This window comes from Gobio gobio, assembly GCF_949357685.1.
Source record: "Gobio gobio genome assembly, chromosome: 25".
Taxonomy (NCBI): Eukaryota; Metazoa; Chordata; class Actinopteri; order Cypriniformes; family Gobionidae; genus Gobio; species Gobio gobio.
In genome coordinates, this window is record NC_137121.1 from 30461533 (window position 1) to 30483104 (window position 21572).

Below are 21572 nucleotides of genomic sequence, written 5' to 3' on the forward strand. Positions count from 1 at the left end.
CTCGCGATCAGAATCTCACCTCTTAAAACGGCAGCGTTTTTAGGCTATTCAGTGCTGAGTTAATGCAGGCCCGCGTAACCTCATTAACTAGACACAATGTAAGATATTTATTGTTGACAACTTAATTTTTATAACGGAGCTTTGTGAGATAAAGCAACAGTTTTAAGTCTGGATATTCTTATGAAATATGAGACATTCTTATAAAAATATTATTACACGTCTTTTTACATTACATATGTCCCAAAACACATTCATATGCAAATTATATACAGTGTATAGATGCATTGCATAGAATATGAATGGCATATGGCCATGTTTACACATATTGCATAGTAAAATGGTCAAAATCAAATTATTCTGTTATATCTTTCATAACATTGAGAATCATCTTTATACAAAGTTTGGATAAAAAAACTTGAAGCGTAAAAATCCCATTGTTTTTGTCTATTTAAGTCTTTTCATTTTCTCAATAAATAGTTCTGGTGTCCTCTACAGAGCAGAGCATATAACAGGATTTTTTATATCCATTTGTTTTTTTATGCTCCAAACAATGTAATGACCTAAAAAAAAATCTAAATTCACAAAAACTTTTTTTCTGGTTCTCAGGAAGATGACACATTAAAGCAATGTAAAGGCAGACTAATAGATTAATAGACAATTTGTAGCAAACTATTTTTGAAATTCCAATTATTGGTAAAAGTGAATAGTAAATAAATAATCATACATTTCTCACTGTACACTGCTATGGTGGAGCACATTTACTAGAGCACCCTCAGTAATTTCAGAAGCACCCTCAGTGATTTGATTCTGGAACCGGGCCTGTCTCCAAGTCTTCTGTGTCTCCTTTGATTCAGCATTCTGAACTCCAACTGCATACAAGAAGTATAGTATTATCCAGTTATCATCTTCACCCATCGGACTCTGCTCTACATTCACTCACCTGACCCGCTCACTTCCTGGTTCTGAAATAAACTGGGGCTGGTAGCCTGTGCGGAGGGCGTGAATGCATTTGGTGAGGATGTCTAGCGTTATAGGTTGTCTGATGTCGGGATGGGTGGGCTGGGATCTTTGGGATGTGATGTCGATTTTGGCAAGCCAAGCGCCCCGACCTGTGATTTTAATCATGCCGTTTGCCTGATCTATGTCGTGGTTTTTTGAGCGAAAATTCACCAAGAAGGATCAAGCTGTTTATGCTTGGGAACGGGGAATTGTGCGGGGCTGACAGATCGATCATTCAAATGTTTTCAATGGGGCTGATATGAAACAAGTTAAACGGAGGATTGTCAAACAGGCCAATCATGAAGCCTGACTCAACTTCTTTTTCGATCATGTTGTCTACGATTTCTGGTTCTATGAGGGCGGATTGAAGATTATTACAGATGGTGTTTTGGGAGAGCGGGCATTCTACGGCTGGTTTAAAGATGTTTTTGAGGCCTGACAGCAGATAATTAGTAAATTCGGCTTTCGGGTGATGAGCTAGTTCAAAGTCCATGCCTGAAATATATTTAAATACACTGGACATTAAATGCGGGCATGGGCGCAGCCACAGAAAATACAAATGTGCATAAACTGGCATCGCTGTTTTGTACATTTACCAGAATTAAAATGTTTGCAGGGTTGCCTGCTTTCTTCGAAGGAGGAGACTCTCCTTTCGAATCCCTGATTTGCACTGGCGGTTGCTGCACGTAGCACGTAATTGGTGGATCTAGCGGTGTTTGTTTCCGGGCAGGGTAGGGAGGTGGGGTTAACCTGCAGGCACAATGTTGTTGAGTGAGTCACTGACCTGCAGACCACGCAATACATTTTTTTACAGCCTAATAAACACCCTGCTGTGGAGATCCGGGTTGAGAGCACCCCAGTATGTGCACTGGTTCCACTGTTTAGAGAAATCCCCACAGTCTATTTGGCGGTCTGGTTCGGCTGCGGGGAGCATGGAGAGAAGAGAAGGTCATGTAGGATTGGAGGTTCCTGGGAGGGAACATTACTGCATTGGCAGTGGATAAAATTAACCAGAGAAACTCAGCTCCTATGGGAGCAGAAGGAACAGCACTGCTGTGGCAGTGCAGAAATTAGCCAGAGAACCTGAGCTCCTGCGGGAGCAGAAGGAACAGCACTGCTGTGTGGAGAAAATTAGCCAGAGAAACTGAGCTTCTGTGGAAGCAGAAGGGAATGGCACTGCAGAAAATTAGCCAGAGAAACTGAGTTCCTGTGGGAGCAGAAGGAACAGCACTGCTGTGGCAGTGGAGAAAATTAGCCAGAGAAACTAAGCTCCTGCGGGAACAGAAGGAAAAGCACTGCTGTGGCAGTGGAGAAAACTAACCAGAGAAACTGAGCTCCTGTGGGAGCGGAGGGAACAGCACTGCTGTGGCAGTGGAGAAAACTAACCAGAGAAACTGAGCTCTTGCAGGAGCATAGGGAACAGCACTGCTGTGGTGGAGAAAAGCTTAGACGGACAAATGGAGGAACAAATTTGTAACCAAATGGAACTCTTATTTTGAAATTGCAATGCCTTATTATGACAGGATGCTCATTCAAATTCATATGAGGGAGATAAAATATACAGTCTTACCGTTACGACTGTATACAACATATTACGATATAAACACAGTAAAGAAAATGTCATTGTTCATAAGAATTCGCTTGGCATAAAAGTGCACTATTCATTGACTCAGAACTGCTCTAAACTGAAGCATTCTGAAGCATTGTTTTGCAAGCCCGTAGAACGCACAACAATGCCACATTCAGATTTTGAAGCATGAGCGCTCACGTTTATTTAATTAAATCATAGCCTTTGAAGTTTACAGTATCGTGATATATGTTTTTCCATCCCCAAAATATAAGATGGCTTACAATAATCATTGATACGCTGGTTTGTACAATATAGCCTGCCCTACTGTAAGGTATTGATGTTACATTTAAGAAAACGGGTGCTCCAAAATACGTTGTATGTTGTATACACTTCTATTTATAGTCGCAAATGTGAGTATGGTCACACTGTGTAGAGCCCTGTGTGACCAAGGTTATGTGAGCGTCAGGTTGAGAAGCATTGAATCAAAGGCAGTGATTATCAGCTGGTTCCAACTTCTGGCTGATTATTTGGCGTAATATGCGCTGTTGTATTGCCAGCATTTAATGATTTAGCCTCACGATACGTTCACTCGCTTTACCAGCAAGTATATTTATTGTTTATCACCACGGCAACAGCACGCGCGTCCATAATGAAACGCACTTCTCGTGTGTGAAAAGTATCTGTCTGTAGTACACGTAGAGGCGACACAATCGCAAGAAAAGCTTGATGTGTGCCGGTAACAATACATTATCTAAAGACAGGAACTGTTGTAGTTCTCCTTGTTGCAACTTGCAAGTCTGTGCGATGTTCATGCTCTCGCAACTGACTCTGTCGTCATTGTTCCAAAACACCACGTTATTAACATTCCTTTAGAACATTGATTAGTGAAGTTTGTGAATCGACTGGAATTGTTAGAAGACAAAATCGTGATTGCGAATCGTGGCAAAGACACAATTACATCTCGGGAAAAGCAGAAATTATTTTACTGTGAATGCTGATGGAAGCTTACAAATTTGTAAGGAAAAGATTTTAGCATTGTACACCTGCTCCGAACGGCGTGTGGAGCCATGTAGGCGATACAGCGTGCGTGGGTGGGCAGGGCGAACTGCCGGAAATGCCTTCCATGCTGATAAACGGTCAATGGACTGCTGAGTATATATATACACCTCTATTGATGATAAGCTGAGTGCTCTCCACTTGTGTCAATTATCTGAACGTGATCCTCCCGAACTTTGTTACTAAACATAATTTAGTGTTTTGTAAGTAATAAGCAAGATTTTAATATTTATGCAATGTTTAATAGAGAGCCAATGCAGTGTTGTTGACAGAACAGGGCTAATAAACGTCATACTTCCTGGTTCTAGTAAGAACTCGAGTTGCTGCGTTTTGGACAAGCTGGAGTTTGTTTATTAAGTGTGCAGGGCAACCACCTAGTAGAGCATTACAATAATCTACCCTTGAGGTTATGAACACATGAACTAACTGTTCAACACCCAGATTCCTAACTGACAACGAAGACTTGACAGAGCAGACATCAAGTGTTAGACAGGTTACTACGTGCAGAGGATTTTGTCCAATAATTAGTTTTTTCAGAATTAAGTAGTTGGAAATTACTAGTCGTCCTATTTTTTTATATCAGGTAGGCATTCCATTAATCTTGTGAATTGGAAAGTTCCGTAAGAGCACGAAGAAATATAGAGCTGAGTATCATTAGCATAACAGTGAAAACTAATGACATGCTTCCTAATGATATCTCCCGAGGACAGCATGTACAGGGTGAAAAGCAACGGTCCTAGTACTGAACTTGTAACATTGTGACATTGTATTATGTTGAATATCAAAAATGAGGGATTTGTGGACATTTTTCATTTTGAAGTAAAAAGATTAAATTAGACCCTTGGGTTAAGATGATGAAACCATAAGCTTGCAGTGCCATCTGCATAGTTAAGAGGGTTCAGAGTGCCAAATGCAAGTAAAAATCGGCGTAGCAACATGTGTTCGCCAGTTGCCCAGTAACTTTTTTCATGATTTTTTAGCGGTATGCATGGTGGTGAGACTGTCATACGTCATCAAATCGCAGTGGTTGTGATTGAGTTGAGCGCTGATTATTATCAGCAGCTGCGGTTCCTCGTTAGCGCTCTATTTAACGTGTGAGTTTGCGTGTCCTGTTTGTCAGTTAGTTACAGACGCTGTCCGGGTTGGTCTCTATCCTTTGTTCACCGTCTTCCTGGACGGTGGTTTCCAGGAGTCCGTGTTTTCCCGTGGACGTTCCCGTTTCTGCCTGACCTTCTCTGCCCATTGTGGTCCCTGCTTCACTGAGCCTGCCCGCAACTACCATTTACTTCAGCCTGTGCACTAACTGTGTTACTGAGTATCTGTTAATAAACATTCCTTTGCACTCGCTATTGGATATTCTGTTTTTCCTGCAGTGGATCGTGACAGAATCGAAATTTAAAACACCACAGTAAAATGCTACTCTGCAAGTGCTCTGTTTTTGAATTGCTTGTAATTTACATTTGGGAATGCAGCATTTGTTATGAGAATTGTTTATAAATCTGTTGTTGTTGTCAACAAACAAAACGCTTTGGTTACTAACGTAACCTCGGTTCCCTGAGAAGAGGGAACGAGTATTGCGTTTTGCTAAACGCTATGGGGGAATTCCTTTCCTCGAGATATTGAAGCAAATTTTTATCCTAAAAATACCATATAACACGCAGTGCGGCTGCACAGCTCTCAGCAGGAAGCTGCTGCGTGCTGATTGGCTGTGCCGCTGCAACTGCAGCAACCTATGGCGAGACCGCTGGGCGGGACGGACCAATAAGGTCCTTCTATATTCCCGCCACAAGGGGCAACAGAATTCGCATAGCCAAGGGTATATAAGACCCTGTCTCACCAGGTTAGTCAGGTTAGTCGACTGAAGCGACTCCTGAGCAAGCGAAGCACGGCAAGCAAACGCAATACTCGTTCCCTCTTCTCAGGGAACCGAGGTTACGTTAGTAACTGAAGCGTTCCCTTTCGAGAGTACTCTCGTATTGCGTTTTGCTAAACGCTATGGGGGACCAATGCAAAACGCTGTGCTTGCTTAACGGCTCTGAAGCCCGGAGACACCATACCCAAGCCGACCTAAGTGTGCCCGTAATATGATATCATGAAGTCCCAATATGAGCCAGACCTGAGTCGGGCCATTTAATGAGAATAACACACAAGATACGGCCGCCAAAGCACACAAAGAGCTGTTCAGTTTGCCTGAAAGCAGCAGACAGTCTATGTATATTCTCAGCGCTCTGACAGGAAAGAGCAAATTAGCATCCTCTTCATCTAACGATGATGAAAGTGCTGAAAGTGAAATGACCTGTGCTCTGAACGGAGTTGAAAGCACTTTAGGTACATATCCATGCCTTGGTTTGAGGACGACTTTAGAATCGTTTGGCCCAAATTCCAGACAAGAGGCGCTCACTGAGAGCGCGTGCAGATCACCCACCCGCTTAACTGATGCGATCGCTAGCAGAAAAGCGGTCTTTAGTGACAGGAACTTTAAGCTCACCGAATGCAGAGGCTCGAATGTAGAGCCTTTCATGGCATCCAGGACCGTAGACAGGTCCCATATAGGGACTGAAGGGGGGCGAGGTGGGTGAAGCCTTCTAGCCCCTTTAAGGAAGCACACGATAAGATCGTTCTTTCCCAGTGACAGTCCGTTCACTTGAATGTGGTGCGCTGCTATAGCGGCCACATAAACTTTGAGCGTGGAGGAGGAACGACCCGCATCCAGCAGCTCTTGTAAAAAAGTGAGCACTTCTGACACTTCACAATTATGTGGGGTCAGGCTTCGTGCTTTACACCAGTCCGAAAAGACTGACCATTTGCCTGAATAGAGCCGCCTGGTCATGGGGGCTCTAGCTTCAGAAATAGTGTTTAATACATTTTCAGAGAGGTTCTCGTGTACCCGTTGATGGGCCAGACATGAAGCGCCCATAGATCGGGACGGGGATGCCAGATCTGCCGTTTCGCCTGCATGAGGAGGTCTCTCCTCAGCGGAATCGGCCACGGAGCTGTATCTGACATATGACTTAGCAGTGAGAACCATGGTTGATTTCTCCAAAGCGGGGCTATTAAAAGCACAGCGCACTTGCTCTCCCTGATCCTCTCTATGACCTGAGGTAACATTGAGATTGGGGGAAAAGCATAAAGAGGAAGGTTGTGCCATTCGTGGAAAAACTTGTGCTTGGAGAAATATGTTAGGCATTGAGCATTGTCTTGTGAGGCGAAAAGATCCACCTTTGCCTCTCCAAACCTGCCCCAAATTGTCGTTCTGTGTGGGAGACAATGAGCTCTTTGCCACGATTCTGGGGCCCAAGCATTTTGAGAAGCCAAGATCTGTGGTTCAATAACTGTATCTCTGACTGAGCTATTATGAGCCAGTCGTCGAGATAGTTGAGAATTCTCATTCCCCGAAGCCTCAGCGGGGTTAGCGCCGCTTCCATGCACTTCGTAAACGTGCGGGGAGCCAGTGATAGACCAAAGGGTAGCACCCTGTATTGGTATACTTTCCCTTCAAAGGCGAATCTCAAGAATGGCCTGTGATGAGGGGCTATTTGTATGTGGAAATAGGCATCCTCTAGATCCACAGTGAAAAACCAATCTCCCGGGCGAATGTGCGCAAGGATTTGTTTCATTCTCAACATTCTGAACGGGCGCTTTGTTCAGATGTCTGAGATCTAGGATGGGTCTGAGACCACCATCCTTTTTTGGTACAAGGAAGTAACGACTGTAAAAGCCCGACTCGCTCTGTGAGGGGTGTACGGCTTCCACCGCCCCTTTTATTAACAGTTTTGATATCTCGGTTCGAAGCACGTGACTTGTGTCGCTTCTCACCGTTGTCTCTTCCACGGCGCGAAAGCGCGGTGGTCTGCGAGCAAACTGTAGCGAGTAACCTTGTTCAACACCCATTTTGAAATGCCGGGAATGGCCTGCCAGGCCTCGGCCTTCGAAGCCAGGGGCTGAATTAATTTGTGGGGCGAGTCGTTGAGTAACAGGGACTCGATGGCCCGATAATGTTGCGTTAAAGTGGCGCTAATGAGGGCATTGTTTCCCGCCGCCTGAGTGCAGGGGGCCGGGGGACATAGAATTTTGGTGCTTGTGTACAGGCGAGCGCGTTTGAGCACGGGCTCGTTGACTGTGAGGATAGTGTTTCCAGCCACCTGAGTGCAGGGGGCTGGGAAACATGGGGGAGTGATTGAGTGTAGGGGTACATGCTTTAATGCTGGCACACTGCCTACAGAGAAAAAACTCTTTTCGTGACTCATATGGGTTTGTGTACAGCGAGCGCATTTACTTGCAGGCTCATTGGCTGTGTATGTGCTGTTCCCAGCCACCTGATTGAAGGGAGCTGGGGAACGTTTTGGAAGAGATGGTGAGGTGGTAAACCGGCCGAAGCGGGTGTTATCCACCTTCTCTGTGGCTCAGGTTTCGACACATTGCTGGGTCGGGGACCTCGATGCTCCGGCGGTCTGCTGTGGCTCATAGAGCGGGAACGCTGTCCGTGCTTAGAAGCCGCGTGAGGCTGGTGAGCTGGTGGCGCCGCCTTGGTGGGCTGGGCTAGTCCAGCTTTGGCGTGACGGCTAGCAGAGGAGCTGGAACGCTTGGGCAGGAAATGTCGCATTGCCTGCGAAGCCTTTTGCGCCTCTGAGTGCGGCAGGCCTTGGAAGGGTGCACAGCTTTTGACTGCCATCCTCTGGTGGAGGGCGGGCAAAGGTGTGCAGCAACGGCTTCCTCGAGGGGAGGAAGGGCTTGGTATCCTTTTTTCTGAGCGCCATCGACCACTGAGAGCGCTGGAGAAAAAGAGGATTTGGCGCGAGACGAAAATGGCGCCTTCCACGATTTAGCTAGTTCCTCGGGGAACATGACAGGCGATGGCGAGGCACGCGGGGAAATCCCCGGCGTGTGCTCGTCAGAGCGCTCCGGGGGCCTCTGGTCGCGGCATTTCTTTTTCTGTGGCTCAAGAGGCTGAGAGCAAGGGACGGGATTCGGGTTGAAACTGGCGAGCCGAGACCGAAGGGTCTGCAGCGTCAGTTCGTCGCACTCCGGGCAGCCGCCCTGGTTGAGTGCAGCCTGCGCGTGGTCTCGTCCGAGACATGAGACGCAGATGATGTGCCGATCCTTGTCCGAGAGAAAACCTCTACACGAGGCGCAGGAACGAGACATTTGAAACAACGTCTCGGCTCTTTTTGAGTGTGTAAGCAAACACACGGATACAAATATAAAGGATATGTGCCAGATGGCGCAGCTGGAAGGCAGGCTGAAGGCGGAGAGTCTGACGTCCTCAGGCTGCAGAGTTCCGCTGGGTGCATGTCGACGGCAGGCTTTGATCCAGAGCTCAGCGAGGTGAGTCGCTGAAGAAAAATTAATCTGACTAACCTGGTGAAACAGGGTCTTATATACCCTTGGCTATGCAAATTCTGTTGCCCCTTGTGGCGGGAATATAGAAGGACCTGATTGGTCCGTCCCACCCAGCGGTCTCGCCATAGGTTGCTGCAGTTGCAACGGCACAGCCAATCAGCACGCAGCAGCTTCCTGCTGAGAGCTGTGCAGCTGCACTGCGTGTTATATGGTATTTTTAGGATAAAAATTTACTTCAATATCTCAAGGAAAGGAATTCCCCCATAGCGTTTAGCAAAACACAATACGAGAGTACTCTCGAAAGGAAACGTGATAAGACCTACCTGCAGTTTTTCGTCAAAGTAAAAGCTCAATGGTTTAATTTTTGAAACCAAAGAAATACCATAAATTTAATTAATAAATTATAATTTTTCTATTGTTCTGTAAAATAATAATAACAATAATAATAATACTTTTATTATAACATATATTGTATTATAATATATTCATGATATTCATATTCATAAATCATGATTATTAAATACTCTATTTTTTTATTTTATTTTTAAGTAATTTAAATACATTTTGTAAAAGTTTATCTTCTTACCCCAGAAAGAGGGCCTTCTTTAATGTCGACAGCCCAAATATATATATATATATATATATATATATATATATATATATATATATATATATATATATATATATATATATATATATATATATATATATATATATATATATATATATTAATTCATAAATATAAATTGAAAGTCACACTACATTATATTTTATAACCTGAACTAAATTTCCTTGTCATAATATATCTTATGACCCTGACACACAGTAATGCGGGTCTGCAAGTGTCTCTATGATAGAATTTCCTATTTTGTTATTTTTGTCTGTATGTTGGTTGCACCACATGACTTTGATTTGGAAGACAAACTTTTTTCAAATATTAAATAAGTATATATTAAAGAAATTGTAATAAAAGGCCATGGTGTTTATGAAGCTTTAAAGGGATAGTTCAGCCAACTATCCCTCAAGACTTTCTTTCTTCTGCTGAAGACAAAAGAAGATATTTTGAAGAATATCAGATACCAAACAGTTTATGGACCCCATTGACTTTTTTTCCTACTTTGGAAGTCAATGGTCAAAACATCAACTGTTTGGTTAACCATAATCTTCAAAAAAATATTTTGTGTTGTGAAAGAAATTCATACAGGTTTGGAACAGCTTGAGGGTGAGTAAATGATGACGCAATTTTTTCTTTTTTTTTGGGGGGGGGGGGTGAACCATCCTTTTAAGTAATGTTTAGCATTGTTGAATTAATATTGAATGGTTGCTCAACTGAACAGTTTTATTTGTCATTTGTTGGCAGTGAAAAAACCCTGCCTTCATCTGCAGGACATTAGAGAGATTAAACCAGAAGAACTGACCTACAGTTTCCCTGCTAAACCCCTTCTGAAGTGCAGCCATTCCGAACTATACAAAGGGACGTATAACAAGTTCACTGTGGCTATCAAGAGATACTCATGCCCGCGAAACAGCAACCCCAGCCCCAGGTAGATGGTAATGGCAGACTCTGGTTATGGAAAATTGTTCCATAAGAGTGATAAAATATGTTTTGTGGTCAATGTTATCATGTCATTGCATTTTTATTATGAGTGAGACCAGTCTATTTGGTTGCAATCATCATCTTGACTGATTTAAAAACAAAAATGTATTTGTTCTTTGTTGCATTTGTTCATTCTCTCCAGTGAGTTAAGGAGTATTTTTAACAAGGAGGTGGAGACCATGAAGCGCTTTGAGTCACCCAATATTTTAAGAATGTTTGGTATCTGTGTCCAGGATGAGAATGGTATGCTAATCTAATTCAAAATTTTTCACAATGTTAACTTTGAGTTAAACAAACATTTGATTGTCACTGTTTTCTTACAGGACCAAATCCAAGTTACTTGATAGTCATGGAATACTGTGAGAAGGGTAGTCTTCGACAAGTCCTGGACAGTAAGAGCAATCTGCTCTGGGACAGGAAGACTCAAATGTGTCTTGATGCGGCACGGGGGCTCTACAGGTCCAAATCTAGTTAATTTATTCTCATTTATGTCTCTTAAAAACAGAGTTTTAAAATAGACTATAATGAAGGGACTGTGGTAATCCTTTGCACAATGCAGATTGCATCAGTCAGAAGAAAAGTTTAAGGTGCATGGTTCCATCAGAAGCTGCAGTTTTCTAGTGGCAGCTGGCTACAGAGTGAAGGTAATTGATTTTCACTTTCACAATATTAAAAACAGGAACAAAGCACACACATCTCCGGCAAAAATATGCTCAAAGTTGGGTGCTCAACAAAAGAAATAATAAAAATAGAAATAGAAAAAAGTCAGCACTCCAAAGCTCCAAAATATGCAAAATGTCATCTGACGAAGAACCTGTGTTGCTCAAAACATAACTCGTGTTTGAGACCACTATTAAACCACCTCTTTCACAATATTGCCATAATTTAACCACATGTTTTGTTAGACAAAACATCTCACATCCCACTTTAACCCTAGATTTAACCAAAGTCTGCCATTACCATCTACCTGGGGAACTTGTTGTACGTCCCTTTGTATAGTTCGGAATGGCTGCCCTTCAGAAGGGGTTTAGCAGGGAAATTTTAACCACTGGATGTCACAATAGTTTTAACTCTAATCTAGGGAAACAGGTTTTCTGTATCATCACTGCTACTGTATTGTGTATATATCAGCCGTGCTGGATTGTTGTAATGACCAATCAACGCCCAGGAATATAACTATACATTTTAAAATATAAATTGTTGGAAGACTTCCTGGTAAAGGAACCAGTAGAAAGATATTTTGTTTTTGTTTTTTTACTAAATGCATTATTTTTTAGCATAGCATTATTTAGCATATTTTTTTTATTCTGAAAAAAAATTCTGACTAATTGATAGGAAAAACATCTGTCAACATAATACAAAATAAATCGCTTCCAGACAATATTTTAATAATTTGTTAATAATAGTTTTAAATTATTTAATTTCAGTAAAAATGTTGTCCTTGTTATATCACATTAATATTTTTCTTTATACTTAAGAAATATTGCATAATTTGTATTTTATAAGGGTTCATTGTATTAGGGGGTCTTGAGCATCAACAAGTTTTTATTTTAAAAAAAAACTTGTCTTAGAACTCAGAGAGTTATTTTTATGATATATTTTTTGATAGAGGACACACACAAACCAATTTAGCCAAATAGATAATTAAATAAAAATAAATAAAAATACATTCAATCAAACTCAAAATGTACTGGGCTGCGTTTCCGGATAACGATCGATCTTCGCACTTAAGAGCATTTTCTACGAGAGATATTACAAACGTTCGTGTTGCTTTCACATGCGTTTCACAAACACGCACTTAACATGATCGCAAGCAGCTGTGCTTTAGTGCTACTTAAGAGTCGCTGTCCGTTTGTCAAGTGCTGAAAAGTCACCGCATAGAATGGCTCGCAGTTGTAGCACACGCTTGTATTTCAAAATATTTAGTCTAATTATAATTTGCTACGAGGTCAAAAATCTATATAAGCACATAGTTTAGACATAGGTGGAGACAAAAAATGGCTGAATCAAAACAAAAAACAAAGAAAAAAAATTCAAAAAGAGGAAACTAATGTTATTTTACAGGTGGAGCGAAACAAAAATAATTTTGAAACAAATTTTATTCTTTAGGATAAATAAACCCATCGAGATGAATCATCTCGTTTTCAAGGGGGTCCTAAGATTTTCAGTTGGTTTAATGGCAGTCATACAAATAAACAAAAACAACTTTGCAAGCCTCAAGGGTCAACAAGGCTCTCTTCCGTGAGCACTTAACCTCCTAAAAAAAAAAAAAAAAAAAAAAAAAATTCCTTTTCTCTTTTCCTCCTCTTTCCCGCCCTACTCTAGCCTGTGCTACACTGAGAAATGTACACGGACCAAGTATTTCAGGCACTTGTTGCGCTCACTCGACTCTTCACGACCAATCGCTTATTGTACCCCCAAGTTGTAAGTCGCTTTGGATAAAAGCGTCTGCTAAATGCATAAATGTAAATGTAAACATATAATAAAACAGGTGCATGGTGGGCCAAATGACTCCCCCCTTCTTACACTGGAAGAAGAAAAGGCACTGTCAATACTTGGCCTCAGATGGGATTTGTGGTGGTATTTACCTCCATGGAGGAATAGGAATGCCTGAATCTGAACCAGGTCCATCATGCTCACAGGAGCAATCAGGTTCACCTCTCATTGGCCTACCCATGACCTCCATCTTCAATTGTGAGACAACAACACCTTTGAGAATTAGCTTTGAGAATGTATGTGGTTGTAGTCAGGACTCAGTGCAGCTGGAGAGGGAGAAACTAGATGTCCTAAAAGACATCAGAAAATGTCTTAAAGATGCCAGTGAGAGGGACATCAACTTACAGCAGCAGCTCACAGACCTCAAGAAGGCCAAGCTGGCTTTAGAAGAGAGGAGACTGGCACTGGAGGAGCTGAGGTTTGCAAGGCCCTCCATTTTGGTGCCAATTATCTTGCCAGATGATTCAGATAATATTCATTAATGTTGGTAAATCATGACTACTTACATGTTTTAATAATCTCTTGTGCAACATGAAATATTATTTGCCGTTATGTAGTTAGGACTTATCCCATTGTGCAATGTCTTTTGCAAATCCTAGGGAACAAACAACAAACTCAAATAATTTAGATTCAATGGTTTGATGTCCTTGTGTTTGTTGAACCACTCAAAGACTAAGGCTCCATGAAATGCTGCAGTAGAAGTATTCTTAAAGGTAGGGTAGGTAGGATTTGGTTAAAAAACTTTTTTTCCAAATTTGTTTAAACTTTCTTTATATATCAATACATAATTAAAATGTAAGTACTCGGAAAAAGAAAGTATAAAAATTGAGTATCTGTAGACCTCTCACGACTGTTTTAAAGACAGCTCATTATTTCCATTCACTCCACCTTCTCCCTTCTGGGCTCTTTCCAAAGCCACGCCCCCAAAACACATGAACGCGCCGACCGCTCAGTCTATTTACCTGAGGCGAGCGGAGAAGAAGTGAATGTAGTGACATCATGTCAGAATCACATGTAATAAAAAATCTAACTTTATCATTATGAATATAAACAAATAAGATGTCTTTTAGTACTCACTATCAAGCTAGAATAACGATACTGGTAAAGTATCTACAAGTGTCTACGACACACACAGATACAAGATAAAAACATCAACATAAACATTGGTAGAGTATATAAAAACAAACCAAGGGCCGAAATAAACGTGCAGGTAAAGTTCCCGGTGAACATGGTAAAAGAGTTTAGACAGAGGGTAATAGCTAAAGCTAACTTAGTTCTAAAAAAAAGTTCCTGGATGCGGTGTACTAGCTTTTACACATGCATTTTGTTATCTAAAGTCACATTTTGCGAAATTCAACACGACAGCGATCAACTTGAGCTAAGCATATTGAGTATTTATCATCTCTACTAATGGTTCGCTAAGTGTATAACATTGTAACTTTATGCTAAGTAATGTTATGTTAGCTATATTAGGCAGCTTACGTTACGTGTGCTAGTGAGACATGCTTCATGAAAACATAAACCAAAAAAATGTATAATCAAAATAAAAGATTACCTGTCCAGCAGAAATACAGCCTCTTGAACTCAAATCAAACGGGTGCGCCAGGGTTGCCAGGTTTTCACAACAAAATCCGCCCAATTGCTACTCAAAACTAGCCCAAAACAAGCCCAATCGTGTTTCTCCGGTAAAAAAGCGTTTGGGGGGTAAAATATGTGTCTTTTTGGTAGGGCTGCCTGCTAAAATTCGCAAATCCCGGGGCAAAATATCACATAATTGGGGTTGCTTCAACCCGCGGACATGAAAAACAGCCCGCGGCAACAGTGTTTGAAGTAGCCCGACTTGGCAACACTGGGGCGCGCGCATGTGGGCAGATCCTGGAGCAAAAGCAGTGGTAGCCATGGTAGCGAGAGAGAGTGACAGTCGCCCAAGCCAATCACTTGTTTCGACCCGAACGAAAATAATGAGCGGTGTTTATTGCAGATTAAAAAGTCTAGAGTCACTCGATTTTTATACTCTCTTTTTCAGAGTACTTACATTTTAATTATGTATTGACATATAAAGAAAGTTTAAACAAATTTGGACAAAAGTGTTTTAGATCATTCTTACCCTACCTTTAAGTGTTTCAAATTTAAATAGCTATTTGTAGTACTGTAAATAAGCATACAACCCCTATGAATGTCCATATACAGCAGTGCACTTTTTCATTCCTTAATTTATTCAGTGTTCAGTCATGTAGTTTTTATTTTATTTATTTATTCATCATTATTTCTTTATTGAATTATTCAAAATGAATTTAATCAAACAAAAAAAGGAAAACATTTATAAAGAAATATACATAAAAACAATATTAAATTCAAATTGGACAGGAGTAAAGTTTAGGTGCAATTCGCCGGTTTTCCTGCAGGTGACCAGATCACTCGTAGTTCTACTAAGATTTTCAAGTACTACTTAAGTTACGATGGTTTTGGGAAACGGCCCGTAAGTGTAAGATGTTTCGTGCGATCGTTTTTACGATCTACTTAGGCTTACGATGCTTTTGGGAAACGCAGCCCTGGATACTTAACCTAACCTAAACCTGTTGGGGTTTCATCCTAATTTTTATGCTGTGTTAATGCTCATTTCATATTTTGTTTCATAGTTGGGAGGCTTTGAATTGGCAAGAACAGAAACTTCTCTTCAGAAGAATAAATCCAAAAAGAACAGTGCTTTCCATTACAGCTCTCCACAACTGCTTCAGAATATCAACCATCATTACGACAAGGCATGTGAGATCTACAGGTATGGCACACCAAATCATGTATCAAATGCATTTCTTATTCAAATAAAGGATGACTGTTTCTGACCATACATACTCTTTTTAGTTTTGGTATTGTCTTGTGGGAAATTGCAACACAAGATGTTCCTTTTAAAGGTGTGTATCACCACCACAATCAATTTTGATTAAAAAAAATTCTGTTAATCTTTTACATATTTGTGTTTCCCTGAATATTACTTAAATGTTTTGTGCCTGTGTTTTTAGACTGTTCTTCCCACAGTCAGATCTATCAAAAAGTGTGTGTAGAGAAGGTCACTGAGCCACTTCCTACAGATTGTCCCAAACAGCTAAAAGAGCTCATCAATGCCTGCCGTTCATTTGAGCCCTTCCTAAGACCAACAGCAGGAGGTAAGACCCTATCACACAAATGAAGTTACATAAAACAAGTAGGCCATCACATTTTATTCTGTGATTATTAATGTGTGGCATACATATATAGACTTTTTGAAAGTGAAAATCAGCATCACTTTCCCTATACCGTATACCAAAGGTGTAACTCTGGCCCTTTAGATCCACTTTCCTGCAAAGTTTAGTTTATAACTCTAATCAAATACACATGAACTACCTAATTAAGGTCTTCAGGATCAACCTGGTCTCATTATTAATGCATAGGTATCAATACATAACATTTTCAGGTGCAAAAATACATTGTTTTTACATTTGGATAGATGTAAAAATGTACAATATAGACACATTGACAACATTTAAACGTAAACATTATTACATATTTACAGCTATAAAACATCAAATATTTATGAATATTTTGTGTCATAAAGATATTTGTATAATTGCCCTTTTTTGTCATTTTGTAGATAAATTGTAGTCGATCATATTGACCATATTTTGATTACCGAAAACCAGGACACTCGGCCCGGCAATGAGATACTCAAATGATACTCAAAGTTTACTCAAAGATTCCTTATAAATTTTAATACATTTAAAGTATGCCCCCTCTGTATGGATAGAAAATTGTTATATTAGGGCCAGGACAGGACTTGAAAACAGGACATGTCCTGGGAAAACAGGATGTTTCGTCACCCTACCTAAACCCTACCCCCAAACACAAACATAACAATAGGTTACTGTCATAACCCCGGTTCTCTGAAACATCGAGTTCGATGGGAAGGGCATCCGTACCTGACCTCTGCAGAAGCATCCAATTGCACCAAAACTGACAAGACAGGCAGGAGCGCGCAGCCAATGGAAGAGACATGGACAGCTCCATATTGCCCAATACACTCACAGTGAGGTCCTGTTAGCCAGAAAAAGACGGTCACCCCAAGGGGCGGTGCTTGACACTTCTCATAATCATGAACCCGCCACACAAGCCAATGTGAAAGGCGTTGCTTAGACAGTGGATCCCCTTTGTGGGGAGGAGCCCATGAAACAAAGAGTTGGTCACTCTTCCGGAATGCACTGGTCCTTTAACCTTTGATCCTCCGCGGAGGAAAAGGGGCGGAGGGTGAAAAGCAGACCGCCCCAACACCTCCGATGTGAACGCAGGGAAACATTTCGGCATGAAGGTTGGATAAGGCTTAAGGAAAACCTTATCTCCACCCAGAGAGAATATAATGCCCGAGGGGTGAATCGAGAGTGCATGTAACTAACTGACACATTTGGCTAACGGCAAGGCCAAGTGCAAGGCTGTCTTGAAGGACAGCAACTTTAGGGAAATATTCCCCAGAGGCTCAAAAGGTAATTGAGACAGAGCTTCCAGCACCATGGAGAGGTCCCATTCAGTGATCGTTCTCCTAATGACTGGCAACGAGTAACGGGCATCCTTAATAAATATGTGGATTAGAGGATGCTACCTAACCGTTGAGCCCTCAAAGTCCACATGACAAGCAGAAATAGCTGCCAGATAGATCTTAATAGTGGAAAAGGACCTCCCCTTATCCTTAAGGTATTGGAGGAAACACAAAATATCAGAAACTGAGCACTTATATGAAGTGAGACCCCGCCCATCACGCCACTCATCGAAAACTTGCCACTTACAGCCATATAAGGACCGTATAGAAACTTCCCTGGCAATCTGTATAGTAGCCACCACGCGCGGGGGAAGCCCTAACGCGCTAGGTTCGTCCTCTCACAGTCCAGGCCCAGAGAGCTACCCTGTCTGTGGGTGATAAATCCAGAGGAAAACGCTGTCTGCGTTGAGCTCGCAGCATCCTTAAGGACTCCTCTCACCCAGCCAACAGACTGTTTTCTCTCCTGCCCTCCGGCAGGCGTTTCAGGTGCCTCCGGACCAGGACCAGTAGACTAAAGAACAGTTTTTTCCCCAGAGCTGTCTCTTTATTGAACTCGAACCCCCGTTGATCCACTTCCCTCATATACTGATAACTCTCCTCTCCCCCCTCACATCTGCCTTCACTTTGTTATTTGCACTACTGGAACTGTGTTTAAAAAAAAAAAACTGTTTACTTATGCATCTTGCACTACCATACCTTAACTGGATTATGCTCATTTGCACTGCCGACTGTTATTTACAGTACCAACTGTTTACATTTGCATTTTGCACCGTACTTCTAACTGTAATATGCAATCCCTTCCACTGCACTTTTACACTTTTTTTTCGGATAGCTTCTGTCCATAATTTATTGCACTACCTTAATCCACTGCTATACTCCTCATTTTAGCCTAACATATCATTGTATACCTCTATCTGTAAAATTCTGTTTATAGTAATAGCCATCTGTATATTATATTATATTATTTTCATAGTACATATTCACCTGTAAATTCTGTTTATAGTAATTGCCATCTGTATATTTATTCATTGTACATATTCACCTGTAAATTCTGTTTATAGTAATAACCATCTATATATATATATATATATATATATATATATATATATATATATATATATATATATGTTCAGTACATATCCATGTCCTGCACTTATTCAACCATTGTATATCCTGCACTTATGCAACCGTTGTATATCCTGCACTTGCTGCTATTGCACTTCTGGTTAGACCTAAACTGCATTTCGTTACCTTGCACCTGTACTTGTGTAATGAGAATAAAGTTGAATCTAATCTAATCTAATTTCTAAATCTCCCCGTTCACTTGAGGCAATAGGTCTGTGCGGAGGGGGAGGCGCCACGGCTGGGCATGTAACAGAGATGCCATTATTAGAGTAACAAAACCAACTGAAACAAAAGCAGGGCAGCGAGCTGTTGAACATTAAATGATTGACCAAAGACAGGGCAAACATAATGGCTATAAATACTAATGACATACAGAAATAATTAATAAGCAATGAAACAGTAAAAAATCAACAAGAAGGGGAAATTATGAGAAGAGACAATTAAAAATTAAATACATGAACAATATGACTCATGAAAACAAGGTCAACATACCTGTTATACCTACACAAACTTTTGGTGAGATATTTCAAGAAAGGACAAAGAGCCTACAATGGCCAAAAAAATCTTACAGCTAATCTTTACTCTTGCTCACAAAACTGACATCATTATAAATGTTTATATATTATTATTATAATAATTATTATAAAGATGATTCATATAGATCTGTGAATATGTGAACAAGAACACACAAATGATCATTTTGGTGGTAACAATAGAAAATCTGAATTTTAATAAAGCGTTATTTATGGTCTTTTTTTTAGTATTGGTTGACATGCTCCTTAAAATGGTGGAAGAGGATTGATGGAGCACCTCTGCTTCTCTAACCAAGTCTGCTGGCAAATTGTCCACATCAGATTCTAACAATACAATCTATTTCCATCTATCTGGGGGTTATTCCAGAAAGCAGGATAAACTTTGCATCACATAAACCCTGAACTCTTGGTTAATGCCATGTGAGAAATTCAATCAACATCCTACTGGTAACTCAAGCACATAAAGATATTGTATATGGATTGCAGATTTAAGGAGTCGGCATGGAAACGGAAGTTAAGAAGCATGCCATACTACTTTCCGTTCCATTTAAAGTTGCCATGAAATGAAAATTCACCATATCTATTTTATAAATGCATTTTATTGATATTATTGTGAACGATTCCTCTGTGTGTGTTTCTTTTCTTTTTTTCCTGTTTTTTGTTTTGTTTTTACCTTGTAATATTTAATCAAAATATCACAACTGGATGCCGGACTTCTCCAAACTCTGCCCCTTTTTTACAATCGACTGCAAGCTTGCATTCAGATCTGCCTCCATCCAATCAACAACCGGTTGATAGAACTAAGTCCACATTGATTTTTTTTCCATTTCACTAAAGGAAGAAAAGATTTGTCACTACTTCTATCGTGACTTTAAATGATGCAGAACATGATGTTTTTAATGACTTTGAACAAGGATTATATTGTTTGTTTAATGCTAAATAAATACATTTATAAAATCAAGTCTGTATTCTTTACAAAGATAATATGGCTGTAGAGGGTTAGTTTTATTTATGTTTAGCCATTTTGCTTCCACATGTGTGTGAGATGTATCACATATGTATATGAGTTACATTGCAAATGTCCCGTTGCAAAAAAGACCTTTTGATTGCAGATCAACAATGTGTGAGTTGAGAAAATGTTGGTTTAAAGATTTGTAAGGTAACATAAACATTGCTTTAATGTGTCACATCTAACATCTAAATATAATCTCACAGCACCATAGCAAGTCTCTTTTTTCTAGACATTACATTAAAACAACCTGACTTAAATTGCATGTCTTCACTGATGTTAAAATACTGTCCCAGTTTATTGTGCACAGTCAGTTACAAGCATACTTGCCAATCATCCCAGATAAACCAATAAACCAAGTCTTACAAGGCTAGTCCCAGAAATGTTTGAGCTGTTTTAACTTGAAGCAATTTGCACTGACTTATCTTAAAATATCTTAGTGCCATTGTTTTTTCTGAAGATGCACACAAGTAATGTTTTTTTCTTTCTAAAGACAACTTAAATGTGCTAAAGGCCTGATCCGGCTTAATCTAAGCCCTGTCTATGAAACCAGGCCTTCGTTTTAGATTGTTTTCCCATGTTTACAAATAATACCAGTTGTGTATTACTACATTATTAGAATTCAAATACATCTGGCTTCATAGTATCTGGCTCAATTTGAAAGAAATTGCATGATTTTTATGTTGGCAATATATTACAGTTTTTCTGAATTGCTAAAACACTAGACCCCATTCTCTGAACTAAATTCTTAATAGCCTAAACCACTTTGTCAAATAAATCACTCTTTCTGCAAAACCTTATACAACTTCATGCAGTTTAACACACTTTTGCAAATCTCCTGCACTCTTTTTGCTAAACTCTAACTCACTCACTAAAACACATTTCACACTGTGATACATTTGAGTCACAAAATACTAAACATATGCAAAAGTTAAACACACAGTTGTCATCATTTACACACATCTCAAAATTGTTCACACTTATTTCTAATGATGTGATTAAGCCAACAGGACAAAATATAAGCCTTTTCAGGTGCACAGGTGGCACGGGTGCACTGAATGTTGATACCAGCAATAGAGGGACAGGAGGAAGAATACGTGTAAGAGATGGTGGACGAAGCGGAAGAGGCTGAGGATCAGAAGGAGCAATGTGTGGTTTTTCCCTTGGCCTGGCAAAAGACGACATTGCCTGTTATGTGGAATCCTCAATAATATTCAACAATATGTTTGATCTGACTGCACTGACACAATTGAATGAGAACTGAACTGAGCTGGACGTTGACA

The 21572-nt window shown here is 40.4% G+C and overlaps 1 protein-coding gene across 3 annotated transcripts in view; it reads left to right on the top strand.

Annotated features, from left to right (window-relative positions):
* The window catches only part of LOC307121195 (mixed lineage kinase domain-like protein), a 64054-nt gene extending 43387 nt beyond the window's left edge, over window positions 1-20667 (top strand). For 2 of the 3 annotated variants that reach the window (XM_079808687.1, XM_079808688.1), the window contains 8 exons: window positions 10326-10509; window positions 10705-10805; window positions 10886-11021; window positions 11122-11206; window positions 15698-15837; window positions 15921-15970; window positions 16079-16222; window positions 19509-20667. In XM_079808687.1, coding sequence (XP_079664813.1) covers window positions 10326-10509; window positions 10705-10805; window positions 10886-11021; window positions 11122-11206; window positions 15698-15837; window positions 15921-15970; window positions 16079-16222; window positions 19509-19549 — 881 coding nt within the window. In that variant the 3' untranslated portion in view covers window positions 19550-20667. Of the gene's footprint in view, window positions 1-10325; window positions 10510-10704; window positions 10806-10885; window positions 11022-11121; window positions 11207-15697; window positions 15838-15920; window positions 15971-16078; window positions 16223-16686; window positions 16824-19508 lie in introns of those variants that run through there. The other variant, XM_079808689.1, reaches the window with a different exon arrangement.
* The last annotated feature ends 905 nt before the right edge of the window (window positions 20668-21572 follow it).